Here is a 19,476-nt window from a genome sequence, read left to right on the forward strand (position 1 = left end):
CCTAACTCTTCCATCTAGATAGCGAAATTCTCTGTTTTTACTGTTATATCTATTTCTTATGTGTTCCATTATTATTATGTATTTGGTTCTTCATGTAAAGCACTTTGAATTACCATTGTGTATAAAATGTGCTATACCAATAAAAATTGCCTTGCCTTGCCTTGAAGCTTCTGATAAAACGCAGTATCTGCTCTCTCACACAGACACATTTAGTGTTTCCCAAAAGTCTGAGATCAAATTGAAAATCTAGGATTCAAAATGTAATAAACTAGACATACAAGTCTTAACTATTTTGAAAAATGAGTCATTAAAGCAAAAGGTGGAAATTTTAAAGGCACAATATGTAAATTTTCACCGCTAAAGGTCGCTTTTTCAAAACAAAGGTATAGCTTGATGACGCCTTGATTTGGCCGGAATCATGGGAGATGTTGTCTTCACGTCTACAGCCGGTGGAAAAAGGATGGGACACAGGCAGAATCATGTTCATGGATGAGATAATTAACGTTACTGTAGTATGAAGCAGAGACAAGGCCGCTGGAGCAATGAAAGACAAGCACACCACACGGCTCGAGAGCAGTGGAACTTTTATTATGTCGCAGTCGCTGCTTCCGGTCATTCGTATCTGGGGTAAAGCAGCGCTGTTTATCATATTAGATATATTTGTGTAATGAATGTTGTTACCGTGCTATTCTGTGTTCGCTCGGTGGATACTATGAGACACTTGTTGCACACTGCAGTAAGCTAGATCAATATTAGTCATGGTAATACATGGTACTCGCTGTAAATCAAGAAAATGAGATTTAAACAATAAGACTTAATGTGTTGAGCAATATAACATGATTAGTTCTGTCGATGAATGTATCCATCCAAACAGTTGCACACCTGCCTAATAAAACACATAATATAATAAAGCATCTTTGGTGTTTCCATGGTTTCTGCAAAATGAAACCGGAAACCAAGAGTAACGTGGGTATGATGTCAATGATAGGTGATGCACGGACATGTTCTGTGTCCTGATTAAAATTGCTTATTTCTCTGGATTTAAACATTCTTGGGATAATGTAAGTACTCTAGTCATATATATAACAAAATATATAATATTGTTTAGTGTTTTTTGGATACTTTAAACCAAAAATCTTACATATTGTGCCTTTAAGGAGAAACTTTGAATTGTTATTTTTCCATTTAAACTCTCTTTTCAAATTGAATGGAATTTATCAACTAGTAATAAAAAAAAAATCAATTAAAAAGAGCATAAAACAAAAAAGAATTTTCACTAGTGGTCTCAAACTTTTGGACTATGCACTTTCTTTTACTTAGTCTCAATGTCTGTGTGAGTTCTTCAAGGGCTTTCATCAGTTGTGGCATACTAAGGGAAAGGGCTTTGTGATAGCGGGAGACAGGATGTCTGTAGTCACTCACCTCCTCCATAGGAATGACCTGTGCATATCCCCCACCCGCCGCTCCTCCTGCAGGGAGACAAAATAATGAAGCAGACTGACAAACACACAGAAAAGAAAACAAGACAATATGTCTGAGATAGCCAGACATTATCTCTGATTCAAGACCTAGTGAGCTGCCTTGCTGTGTACTGCCTAATAAGTGACTGATTTGAATATGTACATAGGCAACTACAAACTCCACATAAATTTGCATAGGAAACCTCTATATATTTTAAATTTTTTTTTTATTTATTTTTTTTTTTTTTAAGTAAATTCAAATAAAAATATTTAAGTTTTAATTACTCTTCAATATTCATAATAAATTTAATTATATTAACATTTTTCCTCTCATCCACCATATTTTATTTATTTTACTGAACTCATCACATGGCATTCTGGGAATGCCTAATCAACGAAGCACACGTGATGCCACATTAAAATCCAGCTAATCAAGGCATCTTAGAAGGTTGCTTAATTCTGATGTCTACATTTTGGAACCACCTTCGGGACCTTCCTTAACATGTTAGTTACTGTAATCCATACACTACAACAACAACAAAAAAACGCATACAAAAACACACCTTTGACTCCAAACGTAGGACCCTGGGAAGGCTGTCGCAGACAAGCGAAGGAGTTGAGCTTGAGATGAGCGGAGAGGGCCTGGACCAGCCCTATGGTCACTGTACTCTTCCCCTCACCCAGAGGAGTGGGAGTTATACTGAAAAACATAGACCAAAAACATTATCAACACATGCTTTCCCACATTCAATGAGAGAAGGTTGTGACTCTACATCTATTCATCCTTATCCCTTCCTCTCTTTTCTTTTTCCCCCTCTGATCTCACTATATTAGACTGCTGGCAAACCCTCTCCCCATCAGCATTCTCTCTCTCTCTCTGTCTTTGTGGAGTGGCTTTTTTGGCAGTGCAGTAAAGGCATGCCAGTGGTTGACAGTAATTGAGTAGGCCGAGTGGGGAGGGCAGTGCTGCTTCACAGCGTCTGTAGGCAGAACAAAGAGCGGGACTTAAAGAAGGAGAGTTAGGGGATAGGGAAGGGGCCGCTGATAAAGCTAGGGGTCTGCGCATTCCCCACACACATAAAAGAGGCCCTGGGCCCCCAATCGGAGCTGACCGAGCCACGCTTCACACACACGGATGAAAGGGAGGCTCCTGGTAGGCTTGAGAGTCAGCAGTAGATAAGATCCCTGGGCCCACCGATCACTCTCTCTAGGAATGTAGAGGCAGAGTACAAACTTGCACACGGACGTGAGCATGAAAACACAAAAACTGACCTGAGGATTTCCTAAAATGCTTTTGACCACTGAAAGTATCATAATTTCATTAAATGATTGAAAAAAAGCAGATTTACAAATTAAATAACCTGTTCAACAAATTAAGTCAACGTTTTCTAAACTTTGTGGTTCAATAAAAATTAACCATTGCTTTAGTATCATATCAGTTTGTGAAATGAATTAAACTTCAATGACAGAAGTAAAAACTGATGTCGCACCCTGCCACTAGGACATATTTGCCATCAGGCTGATGTTGGAGGCGGTTGAGGAGGGACAAATGGACTTTGGCTTTGGTCTTCCCGTAGGCCTCCAGCTCCTCCGGAAGCAGCCCAATCTCCTGAGCCAGCTGGGATATGGGCTTGGGAGTCTGTGACCTGGAGATCTCTATATCACTGAGGGTTTACAGAAACATCCAAACAGAAAGAAGGAGAGACCAATTAGTTCTTTGCACAAAAGAACCAGCAAAAGGAACCAAAAGCCAAGGCTGCTCATACCTAGGCACAGGTGAAAGTGGTTGAAGTTTTAGTGGGCGGAGCCTCCATGGCTGGTACTCCTGTTCTTGTATCCACCGCTTGCTGCTCCTCACTACATGCTGACAGATCACAAACATCTCAGCAAACACTTCTTCATGAATTCTTTCTTCATTTATTGCATTGTTATATATACACAATGTATCAAAGCAGCATATTAGAAAGAGTGGAGTAATGACTGCTGAAAATTCAGCTTTCACCTGTTGATAGAATAATTTAGCCTATTTTAAAGACATTAATAGAAAGAAGTAACATCAACAGAAGGCCTCTCACCTGCATTCTAAGTGCAGCACTTAGAGGCCCAACTCCTGCATCAGATTTAGCTTCAATCCTGGGCTCCCAACTGTCAGGGTGTTCTAGGAAATAAGATCATACGTATGAAAAGTTGGCCCAGACTGAGCATCTAAGGAAATACAATTAGTGGTGTATTATTATGTTCCCACACTAATGGAATCTCTGTGGGTTATGAAGGAAATAGCATGGGCCTCTATATCCATTAAGTTCTCTTAAAGAGATGGCAGGTAATGAAAGGTGAAGAAAACTGCATGCCTGACTTAATCATTTTGGAAGGAATCACATTCTTTTTTTTCTCATCCAGGGTAGTACAATTAAAATAGTTCCTTCAATTCTCAGATAACATTTCTGAAGCTAAGAAGAGCCCTGTTTGTTTTACATATGCCAGCAATATAAAAATGTCTGCCAAGCATTACAGCTTTACTTTGAAGAAATGTACCTTCCATTAGGGCTGAACCGAGGTTGATGACTGCCACACCTGGTCTTAACCAGGTGGGTGGGAGGCCCTTGTGGCCCGTCTCTAAAAATACCACCACATCTGAATCCATGATCTGAAAGAAAGAAAGAAAGAAAGAAAGAAAGAAAGAAAGAAAGAAAGAAAGAAAGAAAGAAAGAAAGTAAGTAAGTATGCCTCAAATGATTTAAAGAGATGTCCATGAAATGAAGCAGCACTGCCCCCTGCTGGTACATATACCAAACTGTGCATTAAAATTGACCTGAAAAAAAAAAAAAAAAAAAAAATCTCCCACTACCCCATTTATCTATCTGCTGATTTACCTGTTTCTGCAGGTGCTTTGAGCTCCACTGGCAGGTCTGCACCATCATGCCATTGTTTTGCAGCAAGAACTGGAGAGCTACCTTCAGGGGGCCCTTTACACCCACCAGCACTGCCATCTTGCCAACCAATGTGGCATCTAAATGTGAGTTACAAAAAGGTAAATGCTGTAAATTTAAACAGACTCTCATCATAAACTTCACCTCAAGTATTATGTTGCAATAAAAGAACACTACCATTCAAAAGTCTGGGGGCAGAAAACTTTTTTTTTTTCACCTTTGTTCAGCAAGCTCACATTAATTTGATCAAAAGTGACAGTAAAATATTTTAATGTTACAAAAAAAAAAACCCTTTTGAACTTTTTATACATTAAATAGTCCTAAAAATATGTACCACAGCTTCCACAAAAATATTAAGCAGCACAACTGTTTTCAACATTAATAATAAATGTTTGAGCACCAAATCAGCATATTAGAATGATTTCTGAAGGACCATGTGACACTGAAGACTGGAGTAATGATGCTGAAGATTTAGCTTTACCAAAGGAATGAATAACATTTTCAAATATATTAAAATAGAAAACAATATTTTACAATATTACTGTGTTTTTAATCAAATAAATGCAGTCTTTGTGAGTGTAAGAGGCTTCTTCCAAAAACATTTTAAGAAATCTTACCAACCCCATACTTTTGAATAGTAGTGTACATGCATCTTCATTTAATTTACTTTTAAAGGCACTCCATTCATTAGAATTAGCATTTAGTGTCTGTGAAACATTTTGGACAGACATTTGAATGTCTGTGTAATAACAACATATGCCAAAATGCATAAACAAGCATAACACACCATGCCTGGCGAGTAGCTCCAGCACAGCTCCAGCTACAGGTGAAGCAAAACCATCTCTCTGATCCCCCAACACCACACGGCCAACATTAAGATCAGAGACCCTACAAACACATATACAAATGTCTTTGTGTGGAAAACATACAGTTTCTACCCCAAAATAAGACTTGCTACAATTAAATAAAATAAGTGCATCTAGAATATATTAAAAGGTATGAATATTTACCATCTAACTCATAATTGCCATTTGAATAAAATTATTTTTACTAAATACCATGCAAAATACAGTCTCATGGCAGATAGAATATATTTAATTTCTCAAATTACCCACCATTGAAGATTTTTAGACCCCGTTTACACATATGAACATGTAGCTTACCCATCCACATCCTTCTGTGGCTTGATGGCATTACAGACACTTCTGGAGAGGAAGGACTGAGAAAGGTGCAAAAAAATGCCATGAACACGAGAATCCTCATTTAACCGCAAAATCTCCTCGATCACCTGTAGAACAGAGGCAAAATTCAGGAGACAGAACTGCACAGGCCTCTCTAAGAATGTTATATATGGTAAGGTATATAATATCTGTGTTTCTTCACAAAAGCTATTTATCGCATTTTAGATTCGCAATATCACTGACCTCCTCCTCTGTGCACTGGTGCGGAAGACAAATCTGCATAACGTTCAAGCCGATCTGTGTGGAAACAAAAATCAAAACACAACAAATTCAAGGTTATTTACTATAATTGTAGAAGCTATTAGTGACTAGAAAAAAAAAGACTATGATGTAATGGAAAATGTGCATACACACACATATGTGGAGGGTGTAATAACAGCATCAACCAGAAGAGGTGTTGATCAGTTAAACCTGGAAAATAGTGATGTTGGACACATAGTTATACCTTTCTAGCCATCTTCTTATTCACCTCCAGCAAACTGTCATCTTCACCAGCCTATCAGAAGTAAAAACATACCAGCTTTCAGTGTCTGAGATTCATTCACATACAAACAGATACACATACACGCTCTCTAGTCACACCTGTATGATAGCAAGTGTAGGTTTGAGGCCTGGGTTGGTTTCTCTAATAGCTTTGAGCTCCTCTCTGCTCCTCTGAACAATGTCACTGTAAATAAGATGGAAACATAGAATATATTTAACCATTCAACTCATAGTGCTTTCATAGCAAATTTCATCAATAGTAGCATTCTGCATGTTAACTAACTGCTGTTAACAGGGCAGAACTTTTCACTGAATGAGCACAGAACACATCCTATACAATCAATACAACATCAGTTGTTGTTTTTTAAACTTATCAAGCTTACAAAGTTGATAAGTGTTTTAAACAACTTGGTTATCTATTGCTGACTGTTCTGCTCCAAGAATCAATGTCAACCACGCATCAAACATCAAAAGACACTCCAACATCTTGCATGTTCTGAGACTCTAAAACTCAGACTTTGAACCTCAGATCAAATAGAGCAATAGTTAGCTGCATGTTTAGGCCAAATATTACAACCCGTATTCCGGAAAAGTTGGGACATTTTTTACATTTGAGTAAAATGAAAACTAAAAGACTTTCAAATCACATGAGCCAATATTTTATTAACAATAGAACATAGATAACAGTGTAAAATTTCTCAGTTTAAACATTTATCCACTAAATGAGCTTATTTCAAATTTGATGCCTGTTATAGGTCTCAAAAAAGTTGGCACGGGGGCAACAAATGGCTGAAAAAGCAAGAAATTTTTAAAAGATTCAGCTGGGAGAACATCTAACGACTAATTACGTTAATTGATATCAGATCTGTAACATGATTAGCTATAAAAGGGATGTCTTAGAGAGGCAGAGTCTCTCAGAAGTAAAGAGAGACTCTTTACTTCTTTTTATACACTCTTTGCTCATCATAGGCTCTCCAATCTGTGAAAGAGTGTGGAAAAAGATTGTGGAAAACAATGTTCCTCAATGTCAAATTGCAAAGGCTTTGCAAATCTCATCTACAGTGCATAACATCATCAAAAGATTCAGAGAAACTGGAGAAATCTCTGTGCGTAAGGGACAAGGCCGAAGACCTTTATTGGATGCCCGTGTTCTTCGGTCCCTCAGACGACACTGCATCACTCATCGGCATGATTGTATCAATGACATTACTAAATGGGCCCAGGAATGCTTCCAGAAACCACTGTTGGTAAACACAATCCGCCGTGCCATCTGCAGATGCAAACTAAAACTCTATCATGCAAAAAGGAAGCCATATGTGAATATGGTCCAGAAGCGCCATCGTGTCCTGTGGGTCAGAGCTCATTTAAAATGGACTGTTTCAAAGTGGAAAAGTGTTCTATGGTCAGACGAGTCCAAATTTGACATTCTTGTTGAAAATCACGGACATCATGTCCTCCGGGCTAAAGAGGAGGGAGATCTTCCAGCGTGTTATCAGCGTACAGTTCAAAAGCCAGCATCTCTGATGGTATGGGGTGCATAAGTGCATACGGTATGGGCAGCTTGCATGTTTTGGAAGGCACTATGAATGCTGAAAATATATAAAGGTTTCCAGACGACGTCTATTTCAGGGAAGGCCTTGTGTATTTCAGCAGGACAATGCAAAACCACAGACTGCAGCTATTAAAACAGCATGGCTTCGTCGTAGAAGAGTCCAGGTGCTGAACTGGCCTGTCTGCAGTCCAAATCTTTCTCTTCAGCAGCTGGAAAACTATATCAGGCAAGAATGGGACCAAATTCCAACACCAAAACTCCAGAAACTCATAACCTCAATGCCCAGACGTCTTGAAAAGAAGAGGAGATGCTACACCATGGTAAACATGCCCCTGTCCCAACTATTTTGAGACCTGTAGCAGGCATCAAATTTGAAATGAGCTCATTTTGTGCATAAAATTGCAAAATTTCTCTGTTTAAACATTTATGGTTATCTATGTTCTAGTGTAAATAAAATATTGGCTTATGTGATTTGAAAGTCTTTTAGTTTTCATTTTATTCAAATTTAAAAAACATCCCAACTTTTCTGGAATTCGGGATGTAGCTATATCATTAATCCAATATTACCCAAAGACAAATATTTTTTCTCAGATTTTTTGACATTCCAAGTAGATCTTCAACTGCTCTAAATATTCAAACACAACTTCACCCTGTGCCTGCCCAGATCAAGTTTAAAACTCTTAAACTGGCATTTCTGGCATACACATGCAGAATATAACAACTACACCAATGTTCTGTTGCTGTGCTGTATGACAAAGCAATAAAGACAAATAAAATAAATATTAGAATAATATTAAGAGTGATCAGATTTGTTCAGCTGAATATAATCATTTTAGGCAGGTTGGCCAACACATTTTAACTAGCAGCAGATAAACTTATCTTATGGTTACAGAGGAGTCTATTGCATCATTGTAAGCAACTTTTGTGAGGCTGGCTGCAAAGGCATCTTTACCGATTACTTTAACCCCCTATAGCAGCTAGCTGACCTTTGACTCTGGGATACATAGGGGTCACTTGTATGGTATGATTTGGCAATGATTAAAGTCTAAATACAGACATACACAAGTTTCCATCACAGGAGAGTATTCTGTAACGCTTTTTAACAATTTTAACTCTGTCTACAATGAACAGAAAAGTCCAGTAAAATCTTTATATTTCTATTCTATTTCTATAGTCTTACAACTTCTGTCACTTATTAAAGGTGGTGGTCATGTATGACAGTGATTCCACCCCTAAATATATTTTTCAAATTGATGGTGTTACAACACTCCCATGGTCTCCTTTTAAACAATTTAACTTTAAAGTCTAAAAAAACTCTTAAAATTTATATTGACAGTCAAATTGTGTCAAAATTTTTATCACATACATATATACACACACATATATACATATATATATATATATATATATATATACATATATATATATAAACTCTACTGTATGGTTGAGATGCCTGTTCATGGTAAATCTGGCTTTACATCTGCAGTAGTAGGTTTTTTTTAAATAATAAACAGCTTTAACTTTAGTAGGTCTGAGCCTTCCATAATTTTCAGGGTCCACATTAAATAAAACTAATTTATGACATCTTCAATAAATTCAGCAAATTTCAGTTATTTACAATAACGCATATTTAAATATGTGAGGAAAGTCAATATTGTGATCGTCCACCAGGGGAACGGGTTAAATAAGGACATTTAGTGTAAAACTTACATACAAATAACTACATGCTTTCAACCTTAGTTAAAACAAAAAGTCACTTTTTGGGGAAAAAATTGAATTCAGACAGTAACAGCATTGACATATATAGCCTGCATAGTTCACTTTGTATAAAGGGTGTACAGACAGAGGACTAATGGGAGGCAGAAGTTACATCAGCTGGCGCCCAAACACCGGTAGCACGTGGAAACAAATCAAAGACAGAACAATAGATAGTTTAGTAAGTCGCTATATAAACCAAACAAAACGGTTTCAGTCAAAAAACCATTCAGAGTATTTTAGAAAATGAAAGATTTATCCAATTAAGGTTTAGGGACTTAATATAGTGTTTCATTCTTACCCAACAGCACTTTCATACAGCAGTCCATCATTTTTTCGTGGGTGACTTTTAAAGCTCGCCACCGTTTCAGTTGTGCCGCTGGTCGAACTTGCTTCCCGAACCCGTAAATAAGAAACATTGCTATTATCAGGTATGAATCTGTTCTTCCGGTTTAAAACTTTGACACCGGCGCGTGATTGTCTTATGCTCGCGTGGCTCAGATGTGCATGGCGAAAAGCGACCGACAGTCTCATCTTGCTCCTGGTCTGGAGTTGCTAAGCAGCGTGGTGTCTTGTCTGATGCTCAGGTGATCTCAAGCAATACTGGACTAGTAGACAAGTCAAGCGCGCGTCCGACAGAGTGGAGGCGAGAGCGCGCGCAATGCACACAAGGAAGGAACGCTCAATTGTCTTGCCGTTTATGCAATAATTATTCAAGTCTGAGCAAGAACAAATGACTCACCTGTTACTGGCAATAGCTTCTCTTTTTGTAACCTTATTTTCTTTCTATTTACAAATCTTTACCACAGGTCAGTAGCTATGTTGTTATGTTGTTGTTGTTGTTCTAACTATATTTTTATGAATTTAATATATCATAAATGTGCAAAGACAAGAAATTTAGTCACAATGGTGGCAGTCATGACTTAACAGTTTTATTCAAACAGAATGATTGAAGGCAGCACATAAGATATCAAGAACAGCATTGTCTAATTGATGTCATCTTATTAACCTGTCCTCATCCAGCAAGCACACTCATGTCATGAGTTTTGTGTTTGTAAGTAGCTTATACACTACTGTTCATGGGATCTGTAAGATTTTTCAAATGTTTAAAAAATAAGTATTTTATGCTCACCAAGAATGCATTTGTTTTAAATAAAAAATACAGTAATATTGTGAAATATTACAATATAAAATAACTCTTTTCTATTTTGATTTATTTTAAAATGTAATTTATTTCTCTGATGTAAAGCTGAATTTTCAGCAGCCATTGCTCCAGTCTTCAGTCACATGATCCTTCAAAAATCATTTTAATATGCTGATTTGGTGCTAAAGAAACATTTATTATCAATGTTGTTGAAAAAAATTGTGCTGATTAACATTTTTGATGAATATAAAGTAAAATACAGCATTTATTTGGAATATTTTTTATAACACTATAAGGCCTGGTTTCTCAGACAGGGTTTAGCCTAAAGTAGGATTAGGCCTTATAGTTAAATTAGGACATTTAAGTAGCTTTTATAAACGTACACTAGAAAAAAAACATTACTGGTGTGCATCTTAAGACAAAACAAAGGCAGTGACATATTTTAAGATATGTCAGTACAAATTTCTTTCAGTTAAAACACCTCAAACTCAAATGCATTTGAGTCTAGCTTAAGCCTTGTCTGTGAAACTGGGGGTTAATGTCTTTACTGTCACTTTTGATTTATTTAATGCATAGCTGCTGAATAAAAGTATTACTGTCTTAAGAAAAAAAATCTCACTGAACCCAAACTTTTGTAAAGTAGTGCATATAAATCAACAGAATTTACAGCACATCTGTGTTATATACTTAGTTATCACCAGTGTTGGGCAGTACCTAGTTACAGTAATAATATTACTTTTTGCCATAACTAGTAATGTAAAATTACTAGATTTCAGTAATAACATTACAGTTATCATCCATAAAACGACTCGTTACTTAGTTACTTTTGATGCCTCGACTCCTACTGATTTGAAATCCAACAATCCAATAATTCCTAGATTTATTTTCATAATTTTCACGACTCGCACAGGCGCATGATGTCACCGGTGCAGCAGGCAAGCTTGGAATATGGAAAAGATTATATTCGGATGGAAGTATTGCCATTACATTGATTTTGTCAGGTGAAAAGATGATCGAAACACTTTTGTGTAAGTTGTAGCAGTACTTTACTCTGGCATAATCTGATCCCGATATAAATTATATTACTATAATTAAAATCTTTTTGGAAAAAGAAACCTTTTTCTATTAACTTATGTGATTTCTTTTGGATATGTGTAACAGAGAAATTATAGCTACAATTAACTTCAAGCTACACATGACAATTAATGAGAATAATACAACACTTTTACTTAAAAGTCACCATTGAGTGTTTGTAATTACTTCTGAATGTGATCCAATATGGATTTTGGTCAAATGATGAGTAATATAACTAGTAGTGTAACTAATTACTGTTGCCAGAAAGTAATAAGTAATATTATTACTTTTAAAAGGAGTAACTAACAAGTAATAAATTAATTTTTTTGAGTAATGAGCCCAACACTGGTTATCACCATATTTAAGCTGTCCCTGGAACACAATTTTATAACACAACGTACATTAAAAAAGTGATTTTTGCCTCTTGTTCAGAAAAAATAATTAAACTGAGCTAAAGCAACATGATTTTTGAACATTTTGTTCAAAACATCTTAACTTTATTGTGTTCAATCTCCTGATAGACAACTAAGTGGTAGTAGATCTTGAGTTCCAAGCATGCTTTGCAAGGGACTGCAAGGAGAGTAAATTTGGAGATTAAGTGTTATTTTATGTGTTTTCAGTAAAGGGTTGTTAGTGCTTAATGTTCAGTTACAGTATGTTGGACATTTAGAAGAGTTTCTGTAATGTTTTTGAAGTTTGTGGTTACCATTGTGCTGAAGTGTGAGCAGCTATATGATGGTGGCTGTGAGTTTATTTGTTTCACTCAGTGAGTAACAACCATAATGTCAGTACTGACATCAGTCTCTGATTTGTTCATTATATAGTGCATATACAATGATGTATGAAACTGCACTAAAAAAAAAATAGTTTGCTCAACAAACTTAAGATAAACATCTCCATGCAATTAGTTTTCCTTAATTAAATTAAGTTCATTGAACACACTGTTTTCTGAGTGTATTATATAGTGACCAGCTAACTTTGTATGCCACAGTCAGAAAGGTTTTTGTATTGTTGCATGTGTTGGTTTAATAGATGTGAGCAGGGACATCACGTTTCACACGAGGTAGACGCATGTGATCTAATTAGGGTAACAAAGTTATCCTCTAATTTATGACATCTGCTAAAAAACTTGAATGAATGCACACAGAATGAGATACAGCTGATAACATTTTGTGTACACATGAAATAGTTAGATAAATCACAACTAGTCATCCCATCCCAATAATAAACACTTAATTTAAAAACTATTAAAAAAAAAAAAATCCCTGAATAACAGCTAGCTGTTAAAATGCACAAGTTTTCCAATATTTGTGATACTTCTGAAATATTTATTGATAAAGGCAGTGTCTTGTACAAAATTACTATTATAGGTGTTTATTGTCCTTCAGAAGATGAATATATATTTGCCTAGATAAGAAATAGCAACAAATATAAAACAGTAATACAAAAAAAAATCTGATCACTTAGTGTATTTCTTTTAAACTGTGATATTTGTGGCCATGTCATCTCTTCCAGAAGAAAATTTTTTTAAACGGGTTGCTCCTATCAAGTCTCTTGGCTCGCTCCAGCTTCACAAGGACCTCCCTGACCTCCACCTCTGTTGACTGGACATTGGTGTGAATGTAGTCTATCATCGAGCTCTGCTCTTCTAATAGCATGGCCACATCCAGAAAAACCTCATGAAGGCTCTGAATGCGTCTCTCCAACTGTAACATTTCTGTATGACGGCTCTCAATCTGTATGAGTGCAGACCGTGCGGTTTTCCCTTCTGAAACCATGTTCTCACTGAAGACGTTCCACTGACCGCTCTCCAGCATCTCCTCGATCTGGTCACCGGTGACCTCGCGCCCCACAATCTCCATCTGCCGTTGAATATATGCCTTGCAGGACTCTCTGTGGCTCATCTCCGCATCGTTGTACTCCACCATGGTATCACGGAAACTGTTGCTTACGCTAGCGTACTGTGTTCGGGCGATTCTTGCCACCGGTGAATTGACGCCATACTTTTCCTCTAACTCTTTCCCATGGGCGTCCATCTTGCGAAGGTGTGCAAGCATCTCCTGTGCACTGGTTTTGATACCAGCAGCGATAGCATTAGAGTCACAGGTATTAGAAACACTAGGGCCGACTGCACCTGTAAAAATATGCAAGTTTTGATCCCTGAGACGCTTCACTTCCAGACTGATGTACTGAATCTGACGCCGAGCCTCCTGTGCTTCATCAAAGACGGCTTCCATGTCAGGGTTGGCGCTGGTGTCCTGAGGAGGGTCATCATGGTTTGTGTTTTCTGAAGGGGGGAGAGCTTGAGCAGTTTCATGCTCTGCAACAGTCCCATTAGACATTGATACAGCCTGGAGGTGGCCAAGTCTGTCCCTCATGACTGAAAGAAAAAAAAAGTTGAGTGGACATCTATAAATTCATTACAAAGCCAACATACATGAACAAACAGACAGCAGCGGTTAAAATATAGAGTAGGCATGTTGGTAACAATAACCAGTCTGTGTGGAAACGTGCTTGTGTCACTAAAAGCCTGTCAGACAAGACAGACTTGTTTTTAGGCCCACATTTAAAAAAATATATAAGCTTTGTTTTACCCTTGTTACGTTTTGAATTAGACTCAGCTTCATCATTTTGCAGGTTTTTTTTTTTAATTATTTGAAAAGAAGGCAAGAGAATCGCAGTTGTTAATAATCGTAGGCTATTTAGTTCTATTCATTAAGAGATAAAAAATACTATTATTTAGTACATTTATAAAGAATTGATCAATCTAAAATATTCCAAATACGTACAATCGGATAATGTAGACCCATCTTATCATTGGAGAAAATATTTTAAAATCTTTTTAATGAAAACCGGCGTGCGTTTAATGTTTAGCAAAGCAAATACTCTGCTTTGAGAATTAATATCACTGTGGCTTACCTCAAATTGTGTCCTTCTGTGTGCAGTACTCTCAGTTAGAGTCAGCTTTGCAGGATACGAAATTCACGCTATTATTCGTCTAAGAGAGAAAAAAAAAAAAAAACATTCACCCAATTTCACCTCTTCTCACACCGCATGTGAGTGATGATGTAATAGACACAGACCCCGCCCTAAGTCAGGTTGCGATGAGATCAGTACGTCCGGCAGAGGGCAGCAGAGGTGCGGCATTTGAGATGTGAGGAGAGCTGAGGTAAATAACGTTACAGAACAAATGTAAGCTACTCTTATGAGGCTTTTTTTTTCTGGTAAACAAAGTGCAAATTTATCGTTTATGTTTTTATCGCAGTTTATGTATTGTACATTTTAAGTCTACTGCACATGTGCTGATCTTGTTAAAGATTTTAACGTTGAGAGGATACACAATTTATTGAGAAAGGGTTAAAGGGATAGTTCATCCAAAGATTAAAATTCTGTCATCATTTACTAACCCTCCAAACCTGTATAAATTTCTTTGTTCTGTTGAACACAAAGGAATATATTTTGAAGAAAGTGGGAATCTAAACAATTCTGGGGCACCATTGACTTCCATAGTATTTTTTCCCTACTATGGAAGTCAATGGTGCCCCAAAGCGGCCTGGTTACACACTTCCTTCAAAATATCTTCCTTTGTTTACAGCAGAGCAAAGAAGTTTACACAGGTTTGGAACAACTTGAGGGCGAGTGAATGATTGGGTGAACTATCCCATTAAAAATACACAGAAAATCTTGCCACGCAGGTTAAATGTGTCATCTCAAAATTTATTCTGAAAAATACAGATAAAGTAAAAAACAAGACTTATTATTTAGGGTAGTAGGCTAGGCCTATAAACAATTAAAATGCATATTCTCCGACTAATAGGCTATTATAATAGTTATAGTATTGCAATTAATTATAATTATTAGGATAAAAAATAGCTATTTAGTTTTCTGTTTTGCTAACTTGCCTACATAATATTTTTCGTTATTATTTAGTGTGCGAACAAATATCAATTTATCTACCTACGAAGCTTTTAGGCCTATTTCTGTAGTTAAAACATCCTATACTTTCCGCCAAACGTAGCCTATTCTATTTTCACTGTAAGTATGCTTACTAAATTGATCGAAGTCGCTCAACCTGTTGATTCCTTGACTCTATAGGCTAAATATCTTTTCCCCTCAGACAACCTAATAATTTTTATCAAAATGTATTAGGCCTATATGACATGGAAGATATTAAAGGATTAGTCCACTTTTAAATAAACTTTTCCTGATAATTTAACGTTACTCACCCCCATGTCATCCAAGATGTTCATGTCTTTCTTTCGTCCGTCGAAAAGAAATTAAGGTTTTTGAGGAAAACATTCCAGGATTTTTCTCCATATAGTGGATTTCAACGGCTACCAACAGGTTGAAGGTCCAACTCGCTGTTTCAGTGCAGCTTCAAAGGGCTTTAAACGATACCAGACAAGAAATAAGGGTCTTATCTAGCGAAACGATCGGTCATTTTCGGAAAAAAAAATACAACCGTTTATGCTTTATAAACAATCGCCTTGAACTTACTTCCTGTTTCCGCATTCTTCAAAACGCTTACGCTGAATGTTCTACGCCTTTCCTATTCAACTTACGGAAAAAACGAAACTGGCGCCGTATTCGTTCTGTAAGTAGAATAAGGAACAGCGATTTGGACCTTCAACCTGTTAGTAGCCGTTGAAATCCACTATATGGAGAAAAATCCTGGAATGTTTTCCTCAAAAACCTTAATTTCTTTTCGACTGATGAAAGAAAGACATGAACATCTTGGATGACATGGGGGTGAGTAAATTATCAGGAAAAGTTTATTTAAAAGTGGACTAATCCCTTAAGACGTCGTCGAATCACCCGTTTCGCAAAAAAAAAAAAAAAAAGACAATATGTCACGGGTTAACAAAAAACACGTCTGACATTCTAGTGAGCGAACAGGTTTGGCGTCAAAGTTACGCCCTGGAACGCGCATTCCTCCCCACACCCCCACCCATTAGGCTAAATGACTGTTGCCCCGGTGCAGTGAGGATGGTGCTGCAGCCTTGAGATGACACATCGACATAAATTAAACTGGTGATATATTGGACAAAACGATAAGGTAATGTACTTTGTAATGCATGACATGGGTTTATTTCTTCCTTTTCACCTTTTTCAGCTCGTCACGTCTATTGTACAATTTTATGGAAAAATATTCCCAGAAGAAACAGATTCGTTTGAATGTTGTCAGTATAAAACTGTAAAATGCTTGAAATTTTAGCCTATAAAAATGAACCTAGAATGAAACAGTAAAATTCTGCTTTTGAGAAATATAATTAAATCTCGTTTATTGTCTTTTGAAAACTTAGAAAATAGGGTAGGCCTAGCCTACAAGTTTACGTACTTATCTTGTAGCGCAAACTTTAATGAGTTGAATATTTTTTATATATCTTATTAATCCGTTTAGTGGTAAAATATTTCTAATTGGAGAGAACACCATTTATGAAGAAACAAAAACTGAGTTATCAATTCAATCCATTCAAACTTGTTTGGTGAGTGACGCCAGTCAGAAATAGTTTCACAGATGAACTTGTTAGACGTGTAGCTTTTTCAGCGTTGATAAGGAAGTATTATCTCCTCCTTTTACAGTCAGTTTCAGAAGGTACACAAGAATTAGAATTATCTTATGCTTGAAAACAACAACTAGTCTACATAAGGGATTGTTATGCTATTTTGTTTTAGACTGTTTAGCCTACCTCATGGTGTCCTTTTCTGTTCATTCTCCCTTCTAGCAATCATGAGGGACAGATTGGATGATCTTCAGACCATTTCAGAGTCCAACGACCATCTGGAAGAGCTGGAATCAGACTCTTTCAGCAATGTGGACCTGGAGGAGGATTTCAACCAGCAGGCCGTCATTTTTGACAACAGCGATGAGATGGAGTCTGTGCTCGATGAGGCTCAGGACACTAGACGTGAGATTCAGCTCATCCGTCTCGAGGTGAAGCGTCTCAGGGACCAAAACACACGTATACTTAGCGAACCAACTCGTACAACACACGTAAAGCATGACGCCAACGTCATCGCTGGTGACATCAAGACCCGTGGACAGGACGTTCTGACACGTCTGCAAAAAATGAATGCCCATGCCAAAGAGCTTGAAGAGGAGCATGGCGTCAACTCTGCTGTGGCGAGAATCGCCCGAACACAGTACACCAGCCTAAGCAACAACTTCCGAGACACAATGACCGAGTACAACGATGCTGAGATGAGTCACAAGGAATCGTGCAAGCGTCACATTCAACGGCAAATGGAGATTGTGGGCCGAGAGGTGTCAGGTGACCAGATTGAAGAGATGCTAGAGAATGGTCAGTGGAACATCTTCAACGATAACGTCATGTCAGAAGGGAAAACGGCTCGTTCTGCACTCAACCAGATTGAGAGTCGACATCGGGACCTGCTTGAGTTAGAAAGCCGACTCCAGAGCCTTCATGAAGTGTTTCTGGACGTGGCTATGCTTGTAGAGGAACAAGGACCCATGACAGACTACATCCTAAACAATGTTCAGAAAACTGATGCTTTGCTTGGTGAAGTCCTTATCAAACTGGAACGGGCCAAAAGACATGACAATAACAACCCATTCAAGAAAATGTTCTGTGGATGCTTTCCGTGTGTAAAACACTGATCAGAGCGTTTGTCAACTGTGTGGACTTTGGGAGGCCTGCAGTATCTGCTGACTTTTGTTGTTCATTTAGATAAGGACCATTGTCTTCCAAGACTAAGCTCTTTGAGCGATCACAAAACCTGACTGTTTGATACTGCTGAATTGAACAATAACACAGCTGAGAGCAAATTAAACAAGTAAAACAAACCAAAAATGAAACACGTTCACTACAACACAGTCCTCACTACATGCCTTCATGAAGATGTCTTTTCATTTGCAGATTAATACCTGTAAACATATACTGTAAATCATATTCATACCCAGTGTCTGTTAACATAAAAAGTTAACAAAGGGAAAGTCTGGTGTTATATTGCAGGATATGCTTAGGCTATAATTTATTAATATATTCTACATTGTTATATCTTTATCGATCTTACATCTTTCATTCATCTTAAGTAGATGAACTGAATATGCACTTTCTAAATCCTTTTACATTAAATATCCGGAATATGAAGCATCTGCCATGTTTTGCCAATGCAAGTTGACAATTTTTTTTTTTTTTTCAGTTTAATGTGCTTAATGTATATTAAATCAATATATAAGCTCAATAAAACTATATTATGTAATTATTACTAGTTTTGTCTTTATTATTAAGTGAATTGCATGTGACAAAATGTTTTTTTTACAGTATTTCAAGTGGAATTAGCATATTGGATTATCAGAAAATATCAATAGGTAGGCCTATGATACATTACAAATCTTTAATTATTTATTAATAAATGAGGCTATTCTTTCATCTTTATGGGCTAACTGTATAGATATCATCAACTGAGTCACATGTTTGTACACAGAGTGGACTTTCTTAACCATGTAACAAGATGGGAAACATTCCTACAATGTTCTCACTCTCTGAGTAGTCTATCTTTGCTAGAATGAGGAAACAGAGACAATAACTGTCCCTATATAAGGGTTTTAAAATATTTTAGGCCAAATCTATTGACACCGCTCTATTCTGATTGCAGTGTGATAGTCACATTGTAGAACTGTAAATTTTACTTTGCCTGGACTTTAAGGCACTGGACTCTTTTTTTAGATCATTTACACATAGATTTTAAAACTATTTAGGTATTGTTTCTCACATAACATTTCCTTGTTCCTAAAAAATACCATACGTGCCACAAATGTGACCTTTGCTTTTTGCAGAACAAAATGTGAGGAACATGACCACGGCATGAAACA

General features: G+C 37.0%; 3 protein-coding genes across 7 annotated transcripts in view; 1 reads left to right on the forward strand and 2 right to left on the reverse strand.

The window, feature by feature from the left end:
• Positions 1–10,117, reverse strand: part of mthfd1l (methylenetetrahydrofolate dehydrogenase (NADP+ dependent) 1 like) — a 45,082-nt gene extending 34,965 nt beyond the window's left edge. Inside the window, exons 1-13 of the mRNA XM_048206467.1 lie at positions 9,723–10,117; positions 6,214–6,298; positions 6,077–6,127; positions 5,815–5,868; positions 5,554–5,678; positions 5,178–5,278; positions 4,334–4,470; positions 3,996–4,107; positions 3,536–3,618; positions 3,227–3,324; positions 2,951–3,124; positions 2,024–2,160; positions 1,423–1,469 (exon numbers count right to left, since the gene is read on the reverse strand). Coding sequence (XP_048062424.1) covers positions 1,423–1,469; positions 2,024–2,160; positions 2,951–3,124; positions 3,227–3,324; positions 3,536–3,618; positions 3,996–4,107; positions 4,334–4,470; positions 5,178–5,278; positions 5,554–5,678; positions 5,815–5,868; positions 6,077–6,127; positions 6,214–6,298; positions 9,723–9,955 — 1,437 coding nt within the window. The 5' untranslated portion in view covers positions 9,956–10,117. The remainder of the gene's footprint in view (positions 1–1,422; positions 1,470–2,023; positions 2,161–2,950; positions 3,125–3,226; positions 3,325–3,535; positions 3,619–3,995; positions 4,108–4,333; positions 4,471–5,177; positions 5,279–5,553; positions 5,679–5,814; positions 5,869–6,076; positions 6,128–6,213; positions 6,299–9,722) is intronic.
• Positions 10,118–12,946: 2,829 nt separating this feature from the next.
• On the reverse strand, positions 12,947–17,348 carry stx11b.2 (syntaxin 11b, tandem duplicate 2). 3 transcript variants are annotated; one of them, XM_048206474.1, is made up of 3 exons: positions 17,330–17,348; positions 14,559–14,637; positions 12,947–14,019 (listed from the first exon to the last, which is right to left on the reverse strand). In XM_048206474.1, exon 3 carries the CDS (start codon positions 14,015–14,017, stop codon positions 13,142–13,144), a length of 876 nt encoding a protein of 291 aa, XP_048062431.1. In that variant the 5' UTR covers positions 14,018–14,019; positions 14,559–14,637; positions 17,330–17,348; the 3' UTR covers positions 12,947–13,141. The 3 variants fall into 3 exon arrangements, with proteins under 3 accessions (XP_048062431.1, XP_048062429.1, XP_048062430.1); XM_048206472.1 differs by lacking the exon at positions 17,330–17,348 and adding an exon at positions 15,866–15,916; XM_048206473.1 differs by lacking the exon at positions 17,330–17,348 and adding an exon at positions 14,723–14,803.
• Positions 14,676–18,869, forward strand: stx11b.1 (syntaxin 11b, tandem duplicate 1). Of its 3 annotated transcripts, none has more exons than XM_048206470.1 (2): positions 14,676–14,808; positions 17,366–18,869. In XM_048206470.1, exon 2 carries the CDS (start codon positions 17,371–17,373, stop codon positions 18,256–18,258), a length of 888 nt encoding a protein of 295 aa, XP_048062427.1. In that variant the 5' UTR covers positions 14,676–14,808; positions 17,366–17,370; the 3' UTR covers positions 18,259–18,869. The 3 variants fall into 3 exon arrangements, with proteins under 3 accessions (XP_048062427.1, XP_048062426.1, XP_048062428.1); XM_048206469.1 differs by lacking the exon at positions 14,676–14,808 and adding an exon at positions 16,514–16,695; XM_048206471.1 differs by lacking the exon at positions 14,676–14,808 and adding an exon at positions 16,759–17,235.
• The last annotated feature ends 607 nt before the right edge of the window (positions 18,870–19,476 follow it).

This window comes from Megalobrama amblycephala, linkage group LG11 (genome assembly GCF_018812025.1).
Source record: "Megalobrama amblycephala isolate DHTTF-2021 linkage group LG11, ASM1881202v1, whole genome shotgun sequence".
Taxonomy (NCBI): Eukaryota; Metazoa; Chordata; class Actinopteri; order Cypriniformes; family Xenocyprididae; genus Megalobrama; species Megalobrama amblycephala.

What these genes read in the sequence shown, in the direction of transcription:
- stx11b.2 (XM_048206474.1), bottom strand. Translation starts at nt 14,017, where the DNA reads ATGAGGGACAGACTTGGCCACCTCCAGGCTGTATCAATGTCTAATGGG.
- stx11b.1 (XM_048206470.1), top strand. Translation starts at nt 17,371, where the DNA reads ATGAGGGACAGATTGGATGATCTTCAGACCATTTCAGAGTCCAACGAC.